We start from the raw sequence: 20409 nt of genomic DNA, 5'->3' as shown, positions 1-20409 counted from the left end.
GCCTTAGAGTCTTGAGACGGGGCGGTCTGTCTCTTTGTAAAGTTTGCCATCACTTTGATCTGGTAGAAACAGCTTAAAGTGAGGAAAGGATTACTTCCCTTATAGTGTCAGAGCTTTGTGGCAGAAGGGCATGACTGGGCAGCAGTTATCCTGGGGAACATAAAGCATAGAGGAACAGTAACAGGAAGGGGATAGGAAAGACACACCCCTAAGGACACGCCCCCCAAAGACCTACTTCCTCCAGCCAGGCCCCACCTCCCACAGTCCCACTTCTTCCTAATTACCCATGGGGGGGGGTTTGGTTTTTCGAGACAGGGTTTCTCTGTATAGCCTTGGCTGTCCTGAACTCCCTTTGTAGACCAGGCTGGCCTCGAACTCACATTGATCTGCCTACCTCTGCCTCCCGAGTGCTGGGATCAAAGGTGTGTACCACCACACCCGGCCCCCCATTGAAAAATCTGAAGCCATAGATGAATGAAACTACAGATAAGGGGAGAGTCCTCCTGGCCAAAACTTTCCCAGAAAGGTCATAGACATGCCCAGAGGTGAGCTTCTATACTCTCTTAGGTGACTCTTGACCTAGTCAAACTGACAGTGTAGATTGACCATCACAGCCTGAGATACCGAGCCCAGTGTGACTAGTGGGGTCCCCATAAGGAGGAGAGAAGAGAGGGTTACATCAGAGATGTAAGGATGAAGGATGACCCTCTCCCAGGGGTCAGGGTCAGGGAGATGAGAGCAGGGAGGAGGGTCCATGAGACAGGAGATACAGGCAGTCATCAGGAGCAGCAAAGAAAGCCAGCCCTGCTGACACCATGGCTCAGCCCTGTGAGGTAAACTGGACTCCTTCCTTGTCTCCAAAACTTTAAGTGTGGTGACCTGTTACCATAGACAAAGCAACACCTCAATCTTGTCAGGAGGAACTCATAGGGGTCAGGGACAAAGGAGGGTCATGAAGGGCTACCTGGGACCACTTGGATGATAGCAATAGTGGAAGGCTTGGTCTGAGAAGTCACAAACTGGTGGTTGGAAGTGAGGGGAATTTGAAGGCAGGCTTTAACTGCTGCTGCCTCCTATTCTTTTTCTTTTTCTTTTCTATTCTCTTCTTCCTTCCTTTCTTTCCTTTTTTTTTTTAAAGACAGTGCCTCTATTATGTAGCTCCAGCTGTCCTGGAACTCACCATGAACCAGGTTGGCCTTGAACTCATTGAGATCTGCCCAGCTTTATTCCCCATTTTCCTTCTAGTGTTGATGAAAAAAAAAAATAGCTCCTACCACCAGGCACGGTGATGAATGTCTGTAATCCTAGCACTCAGGGAGGCAGAGGCAGGAGGATCTCTGTGAGTTTGAGGCCAGCCTGGTCCACAAAGTGAGTCCAGGAAGCCAAGACAAACCCTGTCTTGAAAAACCAAAAAACAGAAAAAAAAGAAAGAAAGAGGGAGGGGGGAGAGAAAGAGAGAGAGAGAGAGAGAGAGAGAGAGAGAGAGAGAGAGAGAGGAAGAAAGAAAGAAAGATCTCTCATCTCAAAAAAAAGAAAAAAAAAGAAAAAAAAAAAAAAGAAAGAAAAGAAAGAAAGACCTCTCACTTCAAAGGAAGAAAATATACGGTTTATTCTGGAGCCAACTGTGAGTGACCATGACCCAAGAATGCCGATTTAGGTCTCCTCAAATACCATGTTCCAATGAGGTAGCAATTCCATGACCTTTTTTTAGTAACAAAACAAAGAAAGGCACAAATTAAGACACCATTCACATATGTTGGTGGTGATGTCAGGTAGACAGGTTATAGCAAGATGGGAGGACCCAGCCACAGGTGCTGTCCGACAACCCTTTGTTTTCAGTGGGAAAGTAAGGCTTTGTTGAGTCAGTACCTTCCAAACAGTTTCTACCTATTTGCCAGGTCTGGGTAGCAGCAGGGCATTTGTTTAAACACAGAGCTGGAGCCAGGAGTGGATATTTAGTGGGTGAAAGATCCCACAAGATGACCTAAACATTCCCACATCTTCACATCACTGCTGTTCTAACCAGTGGGCCAGACACAGCTTCTTTCTAGGAATCCACACTGGGCTGAGGGTGGCTAGCTCTGGCATCAGAGAGCCCTGTGCCATTACCCATGATGCTGCCGCTGGGTAATAGGAGCAATTATTTTGACTCACACAGGCCGAAAACCACCCAATACCAGCTTATTTCAGCACCGAGAACTCTGGCCCCTGGCCCTTCTAAATGAGAACCTTGCCCTCTGAGAGGATTAATTCCCACCCCCAGACCACACAGCCAGGAATGGGGCAACCAGATTTAAAGTCCAACTACACAGCTGTGCCCTGGAATGCCACACTGTTTCAACAGGAGCCTAAAGTCACACAGACCCCTTCCCGTACAGAAGTGCTCTCATAACCAGGGAGGGGTGTAGGTGGCAGGAAGCGACACAGAACTCAGAGAGATAGATCCTGGGAGGAGAATTCCTGCTCCACAGTGGAGTGAGGGAGGAGTTCAACTACATAACAAGTTAGAGGCCAGCTTGGACTACCTGATGAGGCCCCCATTTCCAAATATAAATGATAGACAGACAGACAGACAGACAGACAGACAGACAGACACAGGCAGAGAGACAGATGAGCAGACATAGAGAAAGTTCACAGAAAAAGAATGATCTTTAGAAACCAGGCATGGTGGCACACACCTGTAATCCCAGCACTTGGGAAGCAGAGGCAGGCAAATCACTGTGAGTTCAAGGCCAGCCTGGTCAACAAAGAGAGTCCAGGACAGCCAAGGCTACACAGAGAAACCCTGCCTCAATAAAAACCAAAAAAAAAATTTTTTTTAATATTTTAAAAAAGAATGATCATTGGGTAGGCATGGTAGTGAGCTCCTATAATACCAACACATGAGAGGCTGACACAGGTTCTGGGTTAGAGAGTGAGACCTTTGTCTAAAAAAAGACAGACAGATATGCATGTACACATACATGTATATAAACATAAACATTCATATACCTACTCACACATACACAGACACACATACATACATACTCAGAGACAGACATACACGCATACATACACACAGACACATCTATATTCCCATGCACTCTCACATACACACACACACACACACAAACCAAGCACACATACTTAAACACACACATCTCAATGCACACATAAACACACACCCTCAAACACAGAGATAAACGTCCATATACATATGTACACTAATGCATATACACATATATACTGACATGCACAAACATGTACATACACAAAGGCACACTTAAGAAGACATATAGACAAAGACGTACATAAGTAGACATCCATACACACACATGCACACAAACACATATACATACAGAGAGACATGCATGTGCACACACAGACACAGACACACACACACACACACACAGCTTGCACAGTTCCCTTTCTGAGAATCCAAAGTCTCTGCCAGACTCAGGATCAACAACATTAGCTTTGAGGCTGTCTGTAACGAACAGTGAGATGACACGTGCCCTAGTGCCAAGCCAGTATCTCACCTGAGATGACATGCTGAAAGAGACCAGGGGTCTGGATGGGCGTTCTAAGTTTCCAATCTATTCCAATGTTGCTGGTCCCAACTACAAGGCCAGGCCAGGACCCCCAGCCAGCGTGCCCACACAGAAACACCCACGCTGAGCCAGGCCCCGAGCCAGGGAGCCAGCCACCTGGCTTCTCAGAGGAGTTGTTCAGAATGAGCGGTGAGAAGCTCACATCTGCAGCCTTGCTCCACCTGCAGGGGCTCAAGGTCACACAGTCCAGTGTAGAACTTGCTAGAGAGCACTGCTATCCAGCAGTGCGCCAGTGGGGTGGTGGCCTTGGAGGATGGAGGGGGTGGTGTGTGTGACTGCAGTGGCTCCTTGCTGTTCTCTCTCAGCACAGAAGCCAGGATTGGATTCTGGTGCAGCCCCACATTAATGCTGGGAAAGCAGTCTGGGTGAAACCTCCCTGCTGAAACAAGAACAGAGCACGTGCTGCAGACCCCACCAGTCCCTGCACTACATCCCCTTCCCCACCAGGCACTGGGGTCTAGGGAGGTCATGAGACCACCAGAGGCAAGCCAAATCAGCTTGTTGGCAAGAAGCACCTTTGCTTCTCATGAAATGATCTGAGGCTACAGCTACAAAATGCAAAGGAAATGGCAGAGGGGCAGCTTGCTTCCCAGGGAACAAGTAGCAATGAGTAGAGATTCTTTTTTTCTTTTTCTTTTTTTTTCTTTTTAGGGTTTTTCAAGACAGGGTTTCTCTGTGTAGCCTTGGCTGTCCTGGACTCACTCTGTAGACTAGGCTGGCCTCGAACTCACAGCGATCCACCTGCCTCTGCCTCCCGAGTGCTGGGATTAAAGGCATACACCACCACCACTCAGCTTTTTGGGTAGAGACATTTTTGAGGGTCAAAACTGGGGGGGTATGGAAGGGGGGAACCAAGGACACTTTGAAGGTGCCTACAATAAAACACCAACCATCACTTGGAGGGAAACACAGCTGGTGAGGCAGTCACATGGCTCAGTTGGTAGAGTACTCCCCTGTTGTGCACAAAATGATGGTTTCAGGCCAGAGAGATGGCTCAGCTCTTATGGATAGGGGGCTGGACATACAGTCAGGAATGGGGTGCCCACCTAGGGTGTTCAAGTCCCCGGGTTCAACTTGAGAGACAGACACTGAGCTTCTTTGCTTCCATATTGTAAACAGACAGCCTTCAGGCAGAAAGCCTGCCTGCTTTGCCCAAGGTCACACAGCAAAGTCTTGTCATGTGCCAAACTGTTGTTGGTTCAATGACTTTATCTAGAGAACATTGTTTTGATTTTGATATCAAAGCCAGCACCCAGAGGAGAATGCCACCTGCACCTTGATCGTTAAGGAAAACCTGACACTTCCAAAAAACGGCTGCTTTCATGACCTTTGTGACCTTTGTCGCCCAGGCTGAAGTTGCTGCAGAGCTGAAGATGAGCAACATATTGTCCTGCCTCCACCTCCAAGAGCCCTGGGATCGCAGGCCAGTGCCACCAGGACCTAATTTTCTGCAGTGCTGAGACTCAGTAGGTAAGCCCTCTGCTGGCTGAGCTCCACCTCCAGCCCCTTGTGGCTGTTTGCATGGATCACACACATTAAGTCACCAATAACAATGCATTAAGGAAAGAAAGAAAAGCACTTCTTCTTGGAGTCATTTAACCAAGAGTGAGTTCAGATCTGAGCTCTCTATGTCACACTCCCGGAGGCTTCCATCCTCTGTCTGTCTAGTGTGTAAATCGAATCTGTGCCTGCCTGGAAGCTGTCTTGTGAATCTGTCTGTCCCTGTGTCTGTTTGTCTCTCTGTGTGAGACCTTTTCCTTCCATGTGTTCTGTGCATGTGTGTCTGTTGTTGGATAACTGGAGCAGCCTCTGTTAGCCCACACCTGGGATTAGAACAAAAGCATGTTTATATAACATAACTGAATTTTTAAAGAAACCAAAACCTCGCCGGGGTTAGTGGCATACGCTTAATCCCAGCACTCGGGAGGCAGAGGCAGGCAGAGCTCTTTGAGTCCGAGGCCAGCCTGGTCTACAGAGTAAGTCCAGGACAGCCAAGGTTACATAGAGAAACCCTGTCTTGGGAAGAAGAAGAAGAAGGAGGAGGAGGAGGAGGAGGAGGAGGAAGAAGGAGGAGGAGGAGGAGGAGGAGGAGGAAGAAGAAGAAGAAGAAGAAGAAGAAGAAGAAGAAGAAGAAGAAGAAGAAGAAGAAGAAGAAGAAGAAGAAGAAGAAGAAGAAGAAGAAGAAGAAGAAGAAGAAGAAGAAGAAGAAGAAACCAAAATCTCCACAGCAAGGAAACTAAGGCCCAGAAGACTGACAACTTGTCCAAACTCTGGCTCTCAGAAGTCACTGGCAAGGACTTAAGTCCAGGTCTTAGAAGTCGAAGCCCAGAAGCTGGAGAGAGATGGTTTGGTGGTTAAGAGCACATATTGCTGTTGCAGAGGACTGGACGAGTTTGGTTCCCAGCACCCATGTCATAGTTCCAGATCCCAGGGATCTGGTGCCCCCTTCTGGCCTCTGTGGGTACCTACAGTCACATGAGCATACTCATACACAGACACACGTAGTTTAAAAATAAGTCTTTTTTTTTTTTTTTTAAGGCTGTCCCGCTAGCACCTGGTCCAGCCCCCAACTCACAAGGAAAGCAACGGCCTCAGCAGAGGGAGAAACATCATCATCTCTCCTCCCTCCCTCCCCAGCAGGACATGTAGTAAAGTTCTAGGATCTAGCCTTAGAATCAGATCATCAGGGTTTAAAGCTTCATTCTGGCGCTCAGTCACTGTGTGTCTTGAGGCAAAGCCACTTTACCTCTCTGAACCTCAGCCCCCTCATCTAGAATAATGAGACAGGTTATCTAGGCTTTGGATTAAATATGAAACATGAAGGCACCTAAAGATACCCTGCCTGTCTCTGTTTGCACGCTTCCTAAGACAGTCCTCCCGCCTTAACCTCATTCAGAAGACAGAGAAAATCCAAACCACCAATGTCTTGGGAGAAGATTTTTTTTAAAAGTACATGTGGTTATCAGTTGTGCTGGGTATCAGTTGTAGATACACACATATGCCTGGTATCCAGCATACAGAAGGCTGAGGCAGAAGGATTGCTATGAGTTAGAGGCTAGCCTTAGCTGCAGAGTGAGATGCTGTCTCAAACCTCTACCCCAATGAAATCATGAAAATAAAGTAGGGGCTGGGGAGATGGATGGCTCAGGGGGTAGGAGCACTTGCTGTGCAAGCAAGAGGACCTGAGTTCAAATCCCCAGCACAGCATTTATGTGAAAAGCCTGTCTAGAAACACATGCCTGTAACCCCTGCATTGGAGGGTGGAGGAAGGCAGATACTAAGAGACTAGGCCAGCTAGCCTAGTCTAAAGTGAGGCACACAAGTTCAGTGAGAGACTCCGTTTCAAAAAATAAGCATCTTGGCGTGATGACACACGCCTTTGATCCTGGCACTCAGGAAGCACAGGCAGATGGATCTCTGTGAGTTCCAGACCAGCCTGATCTAGAACAGTGAGTTTCAGGCTATCCAGAACTACATAGTGAGGCCCTGTCTTAAATAAGACAAAACAAAAAGTATTAAGGGGAGAGTGATTCAGGAGGACACCCAAACAAAGTCCTGCTCTGCCTGCTGCACCGTGCATCATGGGCAGCGCACACACATGTGCACATGCACACATGCACATGCACATGCTAACTAATGAACTGATGAACATACCTCCAGTTCATCCCAACAAAGCCTTCCTCTAGCACATTCTCCCTCACTCAGCACTAGATCCATTCAATTCACATGGGTCCACCAGGCCCCTCTCTTAAACAAGCATGCTGTCTGTGCTTTGAAAAATCTCCCCAGGACACCGGGTAGCAAATTGGGTGTACATTTCTCATCTTGTCCCTCCAAAAGTCAGCTCTGCTGCACACGGCTCACCCAAAGCCAGATAGCCAGCCGCCACCTGGCCTAGGGCCTTCTCCAAACTTAGCACACTTGGTGATTGAAGTATGGCAATTCTTTTGTTGTCCTGTGCCCTACAGGATGCCCAGTAGCTTCTCTCTTCTCTAGCCTCAGATGCCAGTAGTATGTGACCTTCACCTCATCAGACATCATCAAGTGTCCCCAGCAGCTAAATCAGCCCAGTGGAGAGCCATGGGCCTGGAATGCTGTGCGCACCACAAACTGGTTTAATGTTTTCTTTGGAAAATGCAGCTCCAAGAAGAAGCAGTTTTATTCTCCCCCACCCACTAACATACAGCATAGTCTATTGAAGCAAATAGAATCTACATTTCTGTTGTTGTTATTGTTGTTTAAAGGGTGGGATTTGTGAAACAGTCTTGTGTAGGCCAGGCTGGCCCCAAGCATTCTAGGTAGCCATGGATGACCTCCTAATCACCCTGCCTCCACCTCCCCAGAGCTGGGATTCCAGGTGTGTGCTGGCATACCCAGCAGAAGCCAGGCTTCAGTCCCTATCTTTGGTATGTTTCTCAATGTACGTCCACAGCGACAGGTGGAAAGAAATGGAAAAAAACTATCTGGACTCCAGCCTTTTATTCCACTGGGCTTTGGGAAAATCTACACCTTGCACACTCCTTCTGTGTCACTGGCCGATAAGCCCACTCATAAAAACAAAGCTCAGCCAGGGCCAGACCTACAGACATCCACGGACACACCATGATCAGGACACTGCTGCTCTTGGCACTGGTGGCTGGAGGTAACCTCTGTCTGGCGAAGCTGGGGACTGGACACTCTCACCCGTTCCTAGAGCAGCTGTCCGCTCTCCAGGCCCTCATTAACAGGAAGCTTAGATCAGGGCTTGATGATGACCCACTCCTATAATCCCAGCCCTCGGGAGGCTGAGACAAGAGCATCCCAACTTTAAGGCCAGCCTCCGTTACCTAACAAATTCAAAGATGAGCCAGGACGTGGGTTGGAGGCTAGGACTCACGGACCCCTCAAATCATCCCAAAGCAAGGGTTTCCTGTTGGGATTCGGGTACGTCCACAGATGGCACTCCCAAGCAACGCTGTGCTCTTCTTTTCATAGCTCTCAGCTGCGGGTACCCCACTTATGAGGTCCAGCACGATGTGAGCAGAGTAGTTGGGGGTCAAGAGGCCACCCCCAACAGCTGGCCCTGGCAGGTAAGTTGACCACCCTGGTGGGTCTAATGTGGAGGCAAAGATGGGGTCTGGTGGGAACACAGAGGGCATCGTGGGCAACTTCGTTCATACAATGCATTCCTTCAACCTTGGTCAGTTCTGGAACTGAGGGAAAGGTAACTTCTCCAGGAGACTGGGGGCGGGGGACTACTCTTAGACACATTGGCAAAGCCTGTTGATCTGAAGTTAGACACTTGCTGGCACATTCGGTTACTGTGCGAGTCAGTTACCTCTCCTATGCAAATGTTCTTTGCTTAAAGGGACAAGTCAGGGCTGTTTATCCGAATTAATATTTTAAAATGTATCTATTTTTATTCTACGCATATGAGTACTGTATCTGCATGTACACCTGTGTGCTGGAAGAGGGCATCAGATCCCAGTATAAATAGATGGTTGCGAGCCACCATGTGGTTGCTGGGGATTGAACCCACGACCTCTGGAAGAATAGGCAGAGCTCTTAACCACTGAGCCATCTCTCCAGCCCTCATGAATTAATTCTTAATTACCCTGTTACCAATGAAATTAACTGTTTCCTTACATTGATATTATCACAGCCATATCAAAACTGAAATTTGGCATAGGAACAAATTGCTAGATCTTTCACAGGACATGTGTGGCCTTTACAATTGATATTTCAGAGAAAATCTCTCACCAGTGGTGCCTTTAATCCCAGCCCTTGGGAGGCAGAGGCAGGAAAATCTCTGGGTTTAAGGCTAACCTGGTGTACAGATCAAGTTCCAGGACAACCAGGACTACACAAAGAAACCCTGTCTCAAAAAACCAAAACTAAAAATTAAACAAACAAAAAGACCTCTCTTACTTGGCATAATTCGCCTTTGGCAGTTGCAGAGTTGCCTGTAGAAAAGAGTTGTTGTTACTGTTGATTTTTTTTGTGACAGGATCTTACCATGTAGGCCTGTAAGATCTAGACTCAGAAAACCATACCCAACACCAAATATGTTCTATATTTGAGACAAGGTTTCTCTGTGTAGTCTTGACTGTCCTGCACTAGCTTTGTAGACCCAGCTGGCCTGGAACCCACAGAGATCCACCTGCCTCTGCCTCCCCGAGTGCTGGGATTAAAGGCGTGTGCCACCACTGCCCAGAATTACAATGTTTTTTAAACGTCTGAAGTATGTATGCTTTAAAATAGCTTTCCTGGGGGGGAGGGGGGGCTGGAGAGAAATCTCAGCAGTTAAGAGCACTTGCTGCCCTTTCAGAGGACCCGATTTCTGTTCCCAGCACCCACAAAGCAGCTTACAACAGCCTAGAACTCCAGTTCCAGAGGATCCAGCACCCTTTTCTGGCCCCCACAGGCACTACACAAAGCACATGGTGCACATACATACAGGAAAGCAAACATTCATTCACATAAATAAAACCCAGAAAGTTTGATTGGTCGATTGACTGATTGACTGATTGATTTAGCTGGGATCTCATTATGCAGCTCTGGCTATTTTGGAACTCATAATGTAGACCAAGCTGGCCTCAAACTCAGAGACCCACCTGAGTGCTGGAAATTAAGATCCATCATTCCCAGCCTAAGTACTGACTATTGCTGTGGAATAGTTAAGCTCTTTCCATAGGTCACACTGGAAATAGTTAACAGTCCCACTGGCATTGCTGCACACAGCTGCCTTTGTTTACTCACATGCAAAATGGGCATGTTAGATAATAAATTGTGCCCTGTTGGGTCACAGGAATGATGGAAAATTACTCATGTGCTCAGCTCTGTCTTGTTTTTTGTTTTGTTTTGTTTTGCTTGGGAGGGTTCTAGACAGGGTCTCTCTGTGTAGCCTTGGCTGTCTCAGACCCACTCTGTAGTACACGCTGGCCTCAAACTAAGAGTGATCTGCCTGCCTCTGCCTCTCAAGTGCTGAGATTAAAGTCGTATGCCACTGTGCCCAACTTTGTGCCCAGCTCTGATAGATGTGTGTCACATGGTAACTGTTACAATATTTAAAGTTCAGAGCGCTGTTCTATCAGAATTATTAGGGATGCAGAGAGCATTGGTTAAGTGGTCCCCGGTTTTCTGATAAAGGGACTGTGACTCTAAATGGTGGTATAGCAGCCCAAAGCCACCCCCTTGAGTTGAGGAAGACTCAAAATTTAAATTTGATTCAGGGGTTGAGTACGTTGCTCAGTTGGTATTTGTGAGAATCCCTGGGCTTGATCCATAGCACCACATAATATTTTGGACATGGTGGTGCATCAATGCAATCCTAGCACTGGGGAGGTGAAGGCAGGAGGATCAGGAGTTCAGGGTCATCTTTCATTATATAAAGAATTTGAGACCAGCTTGGATTACAAAAACCCATCTCAAAAAAGAAAAAAAGAAAGAAAGAAAGAAAAGAAAAAAGGAGCACTTAAAAGACAACTGGTTTTCAAGTCTCCTCCGTGTTGTAGGTAGCTATTTCCTTACTCCTCAATAGACTTGCCTGGTTACCCTTCAAAATCAAAATATATGTTTCAGTCCTGGCTTTTCTGCCCATGGCGGGGAAAAGTTTCTATCTCTTGGGAGGTTTGTGTGTATTTTAGATCAGAGCAGCACCCTTTTGCGTATCTTCCTTTGTTTTGTTTATCTTATAACATTTATCTGCAGGATAGGGATTTGTCTATGCCACAACACTCAAGTGGATGACGGAGGACCACTTACAGGAGTCGGTCCTCTCCTTCTGTGTGGGTGCACCTGGCCCTGGGGACTGAATTCAAGTTGTCAGGGTCACTCACTGAGCTCTCTCACCATCCCTTGCTGTGTCCACGTTAAACATTTTCAGGGTTCGGGCTACACAGAGAAACCCTGTCTCGGAAAAAAAAAATGTTGCCTATATAGAACGTATTTGATGTTGGGTATGGTTTTCTGAGTCTAGATCTTACAGGCCTACATGGCGAGATCCTGTCACAAAACAGTCAACACCATCATGCCGAACTTAGTGAAATTTTTAATATTTTGTTTATTATGGGTTTGTGTTAGTTTTTGCTATTGCTTTGAGACAAGGTTTCATGTAAGCCAGGCTATCCTTGAACTTGCTATGTAGCCAGGACTGGCTTTGATCTCTCTGCCTCTGCCTTCCAAGCACTGTGATTACAGACAATGTACAACCACAGCCAGCTTTTGTGTTCATTTCTTTTTCTATAAAGCATTAAGATGCTTTTACCTTAACTGGGTTTGGCGGCACATATCTGTAGCCCCAGCACTCAGGAGGTGAAGACAGGAAGATCAGAGGTTCTAGGTCATCCTTACCTATATACCAGTAGACCCTGTCTGGCGGGGAGAAAAATGCTTTTATCTCGATGGTTGAAGTCTGGAGATGTGCCCTTAAGTACTGAGTCCAGTGCCCTGCCCACCTAGCTTGCCTCTGCCACTGGAGAACTCAGAAACCAGTTCCTCCCACTTATGCGCCTGTGCTCCCCACCTTCACCCCCACCTCCAGGTCTCGCTGCAGTACCTTTCCTACGGAAAGTGGTACCACACATGCGGAGGCTCCCTGGTGGCCAACAACTGGGTTCTGACAGCTGCCCATTGCATCAGGTAACTGAGCACCTTTCCCGGCTCACCCAGCTGTTCGCCCTATCATCGAATGACTCTCAGCCCTAGAGGTCTGATCCACGTGTTGGAGAGGAGCCCAGGGAGTGTCAGCATGTGCCTGCCTGAGGCAGAGGCACAAGACTTCCTGTGCTGTTGAGCATCCTTCATACATGGCATACACTGAACGCCTCGTGCCAGGAGAATGAGGAGGAGGGAGAAGCCCAGTGCCTGCCTTCTTGGGAAAAACTGTGATGGCTTTGTACAGGGGATTGTTTCCTTGAGAGCATTCTGCATTAGGGGTGTCTTTGCTCACAGAGATTGGGAAAAAAGGGGGTCAGTGACTTGTCCCTCTGCCCCTCACAGCAACTCCAAGACCTATCGTGTGGTGCTGGGCCGACACAGCCTCTCCACCCAGGAATCCGGCTCAGTGGCTGTTCAGGTCTCCAAGCTTGTGGTCCATGAGGGATGGAACCCCCAAAAGATCGCCAATGGGTATGTTCTGCCCAGTCTGGTGCAAGGGGGTCGGGGAGGGAGGGTTGGCAGTCACATCAAGAGGGGTCAACCCACCCCTTCTGTAAGGGAAGGGAAGGCATTCTCCCCTCCTAGAGATGGAGCCACCCTCATAGTTGCTGGGGTCTGAGGTGGGAATGGTGGAGTTATCAGACAGAGGGAGAAGCGAAGACTGTGAGAGATCCTGTTACAGGTTGGCCTGGGATTATACACGGAAAAATGGCAAAGGTTGGAAAAGGGCAGGAAGGAGTACTCAACTCAGCCCTATCTTTTTTTCCTGAGCCAGGAATGACATTGCCTTGCTCAAACTGACCAGCCCAGTGTCCCTGAGCAGCAAGATCCAGACCGCTTGCCTCCCACCCGCTGGCACCATTCTCCCCAACAACTTCCCCTGCTATGTCACAGGCTGGGGCAGGCTGCAGAGTAAGTGAAAGCAAACAGAGGAACCCCAGGGAGAGCCTGGCAGGGAAGGGAAGTGACGTCACCTCTGGCCCTATGGGGTTTGGCTGCCTTAGAGAAGCGGGCTAGTGGAGACTGGTCAGCAGGCCTGGGTTCAAATCTTAGCTTTATTAGCTGTGTGATTTAGGCCCACTCCTGAGGCTCTCTGGTGGCTTCCTCTTCTGTAAAATGAGGCAGAGAACAGCAGCGGGAGGGGGAGGGGGTTGCAGCTATATATAGGTGACAAGGTGCAGAGCAGGCAGGAGAAGTCAGGCCATGGAGTCCCTACGACTGGTAGCAATGATGCATAGGTTGTCCCTGTCACTATGGTGAAGTGAGAGCTGTACAGACCACACTGTGTCCTTTGTATGACACAAGGCCAGAGCTCAGAATAGCATGTATTCGGTGACCTCAGGCTTCTGGAGCTCCGCAAAGTCTCCAGGGCCCTGGTGAGCTCCTCTTCTCACTGTCTAAAACTGCGCCGGGTTTGGCGATACTGTGTCCTCCCATTTGATTGGTTAGCGTTCTGATCACTGGTAATTGGTTCAGGGATGAGCACCTGACTCAAGCTAAACCAATAGGAATTGGGAATAGAGAAGACGCCTCCCTGACAAAGAGCTGTTTGCAGTGGCGGCCATTTTCCTTTTCCCTAGAGAGGAATGAGGCGGGTCTGCCAAGCGAGGAAAGTGGGAGGGAAAAGTAGGGAGGTAGCTCAGGCGTCATGATACACACACATTGCTCGCGATGGGCTCTTCGTAAAGCCACTTAAATACTATTGCTTCATTTGTAAAGTGGACAGTCTGCGATGAAGATCAAATTGTGTATGAAATGCTTTGCCCCCTGGAAAGGGTTAACCAAATGTCAATTGTGTGCTAATTAGAGCAGTCTTGAGCAAGATTCTTAAATCCTGTGTCCCATCTGTCAAACAGGAATAAATATTCCTGTGAGGACCGGCCTGCTTGGAGAGCCTCATAAACTGCAATTAAAGATTGATAGCGAGGGGTGGGCAATATAATAGCTCAGTTGATAGAGCACTTGCCTTGCAAGTGTGGGATACACATCCTCAGAACCCACGTAAAGAAGCCAGGGGCAGTTGTGTAAATTTATAATCTCAGCTTCGGGGAAGTAGAAACAGGGAAATCTCTGGGGTTCAATAGCCACCCAGCCTCACCCATTTGGGTGAGCCCTAAACTACTGATAGCTCCTGGCTCACAAGTCAAGGTAGCTGGCACTGGATCTCAACCTGTGGGTCATGGGTCCTGATCCCTTTCAGGATTACGTATCAGATATTCCTCTGGACACACACAGAGTGAAAATGACCTTTAGCCTGGCCAACCGTGGCAGTGTCGTTTATAATGTCAATGAGGCCATGAGGAAAACTATCTTCACCACAGAATTTTTCCCCCAGAAGGCTCCCAGCTGTAGTAAAGTAAAAGAAACCCGTGGAACTAGCCAAGCAAAAAAGAGGAATTCTAATTCTGGAGTAGACACACAGCCAGGTGTCAGGAACATTCTAGAACAAGGCATTTGAAGCCTGTCTGAACCCAGAAGCTCTCCTTCAGAGCGTCTTTCCCTCTCGTGCAAAAGAAAATGGCAGCCACTGCCCACATCAAAATCCCAGAGGAAGGAGCTCATCGGATTTAGGTTGAGTCAGGTGCTCACCCTGAACCAATTCCCAACAGCCCGAACACCAACCAATCAACTGAGGACACAATGCAAACTAACATGGCCCATGCCTCCACTGCAACGCTGTGGGTGCGAGAAAGTAAAGTGGACCAGAAAGGGGTAGACAGAAACTCAGCAGTGACTCTTCTCCACCGCCCCCCCCCAACACACACACACCCCATTTTGTATGCATGGCTAACAAGCTCCAGATTTCCTCCTATCTCTGTCCACACCCCCACAGCCATGACCACTCTTGGCTCTTTCCACCAGCACTGGGGATCTGAACTCAGGTCCTCACGGTTTCGCGGCACACACTTAACCGGCAGTCCCATTGCTTCCTCTTGACTTGGGAGCTTCTTTGCCCGCTCACACCTTCTCTCTGGTCTCATCCAGCCAACGGAGCCAGTCCTGACATCCTGCAGCAGGGCCGCCTGCTCGTTGTGGACCATGCCATCTGCTCCAGTTCTAGCTGGTGGGGAAGCTCCGTGAAGACCAGCATGGTGTGCGCTGGCGGTGATGGTGTCACCTCCAGCTGCAATGTGAGTATCCACAACCAGGGGTCCCAGGCTAGGACAACACAGCGGGGATGTGTGGCAGAAGCACCGGTGGGGGTGTCCTAGGATCCATCTTCTCTTTCCTTCCTGGGCAGGAAGAGGAGCCTTGGAAACTGTTCTGGAACATTTCAGAACCTGACCTTTGCTCTTATCGTCCCCAGAAAAGACGTTATAAGCTCCATTGCTCTGTAGTGTGCCCTCTGCCTAAGTGCTGGGAAGTCTTTAGTCTTTTCTGAGATCTCATCCAGGTCTCTCATTACTGCCATCCCACTATAATGGCCCAAGGTGGCCCCTTGGGTAGCTGCTACAGAAATCTTTTTTTTTTTTTTAAAGATTTATTATGTATACAGTATGCATCAGATCACATTATAGATGGTTGTGAGCCATCATGTGGTTGCTCGGAATTGAACTCAGGACCTCTGGAAGAGCAGTCAGTGCTCTTACCGCTGAGCCATCTCTCCAGCCCCCAGAAATTTTTTTAAAGATGGTATAAGGAACCAAAGGACTTGCTATAGGCAGATTCTGCAGAGAAGAACGGAGGGGGACGGGGGTCCCCACACCTTCAGATGCAATCAGTGACTTAATTACATAGGCACCTTCCCCCAACTCCACAGTCTCCCTCAGGCAAGCCTCAGCCCCAGAACACTCAGATGCCATCTCCAGTGAGCCTGAGAAACTCATGCTGGCCTCACAGGCTTCTGCGAGGGTGACAAGAGGCATAGAAAGTGCATACTGCAACTTGGGGCACATACTTATCATCCCAACACTAGAAAGGGTGAGGCAGGGGGGACTGTTGCATGTTCTAGCTCAGCCTGGAAGAAAAAAAAAAAAAGAAGTGAGCAAAGCCAGCATGATGATCCACGTCTGTGCTGGATGCCAGCGTTTCTGAGGCAGAGGCAGGAGATCCCCACTGTGAGGCTCTGTGACCACAGGGCTGGTTTCAGAGGACAGTGACCTCATAGAACAATATGAATATGCTAGGAACCGGCCCCATTGGGCACCCTCTTCCTCCTTTCATGCCCAACTCTGGCTTCCTCAGGGGGACTCTGGCGGACCACTGAATTGCAAGGCATCTAACGGCAAATGGCAAGTGCACGGCATCGTGAGCTTCGGCTCTACTCTGGGCTGCAACTATCCCCGCAAGCCATCTGTCTTCACCAGGGTCTCCAACTACATCAACTGGATCAACACGGTAAGAACCACTGCCATCTCTGGGCCCACTGTCTGCCATAAGGCCTGCAGGGGTTCCCATGGTCAGCAAGTATATCTCATTTCTTCTTATATAGTCCCAGACCCCCCACCCTCCAATGCTGTCAGCGATCATATTTACTTACAAAGCCCACACCCAGGTTGAGAACCCTACCACTTAATCATTTTTTAGCACTTAAGTCACCCTGAAGAGTGCTCCCCCAGCCCCCATAACATGGCCAGTTGTCCCCATCTGCCCCAGGACAAAGAACTAATGCTGGGCCACTCCCAGGCAAATGGGCCTAAGTTCATCTTCCTGTGCCTGTGTGTCTCCAGAGCAACCTCTCCTGGAAACTCGGTTTCCTTTTTTACTATAATAACCACAAATTATTAAGGAATAATGGGAAGGCAATGGTGGTGCATGCCTTTAATCCCAGTACTTGGGGGGGCAGAGGCAGGTGGAGCTCTGTGAGTTTAAGGCCAGCCTGGTCTACAGAATGAGTTCCAGGATAGCCAGAGCTACAGAGAGAAACCCAGTCTGAAAAAAAAAAAAGAAAGAAAGAAAACAAACAAAAGAATAATAGGAGGAATGTTAGATAGTACAGTGCAGGCCTAACAAGTACAGGGACCTGAGTTCAATCCCCAGGACCCACATAAAAAGCCAAGCATGGTAGCCAGTGCTGGCAGTCCCAGTGCTGGACAGACATACATAGGAAGACCATGCTGGCCAGCCAGAACAGCTGAGGTCACAGGCAGCAGTCAGAGAAGCTGCCAGAATAGCAGGACATTGGCACAATCAAGGGGCCCTGGGTGAGGACGGAGGTGACATGGAGCTAGAAGGGGAAAGGACTCTGCCCACAAGGGTGTACTTTAATCCACTCCTGTGTGGCCGCCCCCTTGGTTTGCTTTTCTGTAAAATGGGACTTGAACTGAGCCAGACTCTTCAGCAGGTACAGCCAGGAACAGCAAGGACGGTGGCACTTGCAACAGAGCCCACAAAGAAGGGAAGCTGGCATCATCTCATTGTCTCCAGTTCAATTTGCAGGGAACCTTAAATTGAATTAGATGGTTAGAAAACCAAATGTGAACTGGCAGCTATAAGCAAGTGCCTGAGGGAGAGGGCTGTCAAAGCTGGCCCGAGGCTGCTTCCAAGTTTGCCCACGCACACCTGCCAGCTTGCCAGTCATTTGGCGGTCTGCTGGTTCTGTGCAGCCCACAACTGGACTCAGCCTCAGAGCATCCCAGCAAGTTTGTTAGGGCTTGGAAAAAAAACCAAGGGGGATAAAGGCGCTTAGTGCCAAGCGTGACTGATGACCCACGTTCAATCCCTGGGACCCACATAGTAGGAGCAAACAGACTCCCACCAATGTCCTCTCCAACTTCTACACCTGCTGTGGTACGCGCACGTGCACACACACATACAATAAATGCTTCTTTTTAAAAGTAAGTTAGACAAAAAAAGGAAAATTAAGAGGGAAGTTAAGTCTTAGAACGGTTCTTTTTTTTTTTTCCCCCTTTTCATTTGTTATGATTGTGAATTGGGGAGGGGAGCCATGACTAAATTTTGACTGAGAGAAATCTAAAACCAGCTTAGAGCATTTCAAAGGAGCCTCCATGATTAGATGGGATGATGCTTCTGGGCTTTGTCTCAGCCACATCCTAGGATCCTCTTTTGTGGTCCCAGCTGTTGCATTAGCTACTATGCAGCTGAGCCTGGCAGTACCTTTGGGACCCAAAGCATGACTTGTCCCAGCACCTGCTATTCCCAGCCACAGGCAGACACAGCCAGGCAGATGGGAGGGGGTGAGAGTCAGGAAGACCAAAAGGGGAAAGCCCAGCTTGCAGGTTACCTAAGCAGAACCCAGCAGCCAGTGCAGCAGAATGGGGTAGAGAGCTGAGTAACTGAGTAGCCAGCTGTCCCCGGAGAAGGCTGCCCCAGCAGCTGTAGAGGAGCTATGGGGGGTCCAAGGCCACAGTGTGCACATGCATGCAGCCTTTGAGTCACAAGCAGCTGCAACCCTGAGGGTGCCTGGGAGCACCTGTCTAGACAGCTGGAGGTGATGAGCCAAGGCTAGCAAGCTGCCAACAAAAGGCAACCCCAAGGGGATGGAGAAGCCCGAGGCATTTCATCCTTTCAGCAAATGTCCATTAAAAACTGGCAATGCCGACATGGGAGAGCCTTCAGCAATCACAGCTTTATTGCTCTGTTCAGAAGGGAATACATTTCTTTATTAAAAATAACTGCTTATAAAAGGAACATAGGAGTGTATATCGCGTAAGCCATGAAGATCCCCTCGCTCTAACTTTTGTTCCCACTCTACAGAGGTAATCACTGTGAATATTAATCTTCGTGCTCTTCTGGGCCTTGTATGCACGTAAGACAGAAACACAGAAACACAAAACAAACAAACAAAAATCCTCCATTGCCAGGCATGGCGGTGCATGTAATGCCCAGTATTTGGAAACCAGAGGCAGGAGGGTTGTGTTAAGGTCAGCCTGGGCTACATATGAGCAGCCTGGGAGCCAGATCCTCGGACTTTGAGCTCAGGCTTGTGCTACAGAACCCAGCAGCTCCGCTGGGTTATAGAGACTGTATGTTAAAATTCACAGGGACTCCCAGCACAGGTGGAGGTGGGAGGGTCAGGGATTCAAGGTCATCCTTGGCTACATAGTAACTTTGAGAGCATCCTGGGCTATGAGAAATCCCAGTCTCCAAGGGCTATTACGTAGGAGCAGGTGTAGTGAACCCAGCACCAAAAACCCACACCCCAAAAAGTACTTGATCCTGCTAACTGGTCTTGAAAATAAAATGACAGCCCAAATCCCCAATATACTGTTATTGTCTCAAATAGTAATTTTAAGAAATTAGCCTGGCATAGTGGCCTTTAATCCCAGCACTCAGAAGGCAAAGACAGGCAGATCTCTTTGAGTTCGGGGCCAGTCTGGTCTACATAATGAATTCCAGGACAGACACAGCTACAAAGTGAGACCCTTTCTCAGAAAAAACAAAGAAACAAGTTACATCAAAAGCCACCCTCATCTGTACATTTGGCATGTCATCATTAGAGATTGGTGGCCTCCTGGCTGAAGCCCAAGCAGGACTCTTTTTTCCTGAGTGTCACTGAACTAAGTGCTCAGCCATCAGGTTAACCTCTTCACTGTCTGCTGTGTGTCCTGCAGGTGATTGCAAGGAACTAACCAAAGATGTCTCCAGGACTGTCACCTCAGAGATGTCGCAGAAGGAAAACAGTAATGAAGTAATTATATGGGCCGGGCATGGTGGCACACTCCTGTAATCCCAGCACTTGGGAGGCAGAGGCAGGTGGATCTCTGTGAGTTCGCAGCCAGCCTGGTCTACAACGTGAGTTCCAGGATAGCCAAGGCTACACAGAGAAACCTTGTCTTGAAAAACAAAAAAATAAAAAATAAAAAAAATCAAGTGACTATGTAAATCACATCCTGGTATGAGTCTGTTGTTTTATTAAGCAGACACCCTAACCTCAGGGTCCTGAGAATGAAGTCTGTGAAGGAACCTGGGGAGGTGGCACATGCTGTGATCCCAGTGCTCAGGAGGTGGTACGTGCTGTGATCCCAGTGCTCAGGAGGCAGCAGGATGGGGATTTTGAGGTCAGTCTGGGCTACAAAGTCAGAACCCAGCTCAAATATAGATAAACAAGGCTTGGCACCCCTACCATCTAAGCTCAAGGGGATGTTCACAAAGCAAAGACCAGATGGAATCAGAAAAAAAGAAAAATAAGTATAAGTCGGGAAAGCTTTAAAGAACTGGAGACAGCACCTTCTCCAGGGAGGTCCAGTCCCTCACTATTGCCAGCACTGCCTTCTGGAGA

General features: G+C 48.5%; 1 protein-coding gene across 1 annotated transcript; it reads left to right on the top strand.

Annotated features, from left to right (window-relative positions):
- Positions 1 to 8186: 8186 nt before the first annotated feature.
- Positions 8187 to 19841, top strand: LOC127211440 (chymotrypsin-like elastase family member 2A). Its single transcript, XM_051171318.1, has 8 exons — positions 8187 to 8232; positions 8565 to 8659; positions 12112 to 12209; positions 12570 to 12698; positions 13003 to 13139; positions 15213 to 15358; positions 16413 to 16565; positions 19742 to 19841. The coding sequence occupies exons 1-8, from the start codon at positions 8193 to 8195 to the stop codon at positions 19757 to 19759; spliced, it is 816 nt and encodes a 271-aa protein (XP_051027275.1). The 5' UTR covers positions 8187 to 8192; the 3' UTR covers positions 19760 to 19841.
- Positions 19842 to 20409: the final 568 nt, after the last annotated feature.

The sequence above is a fragment of the Acomys russatus genome, chromosome 29, assembly GCF_903995435.1.
Source record: "Acomys russatus chromosome 29, mAcoRus1.1, whole genome shotgun sequence".
Taxonomy (NCBI): domain Eukaryota; kingdom Metazoa; phylum Chordata; class Mammalia; order Rodentia; family Muridae; genus Acomys; species Acomys russatus.
This window is presented reverse-complemented; position numbering and strand designations above follow the sequence as displayed.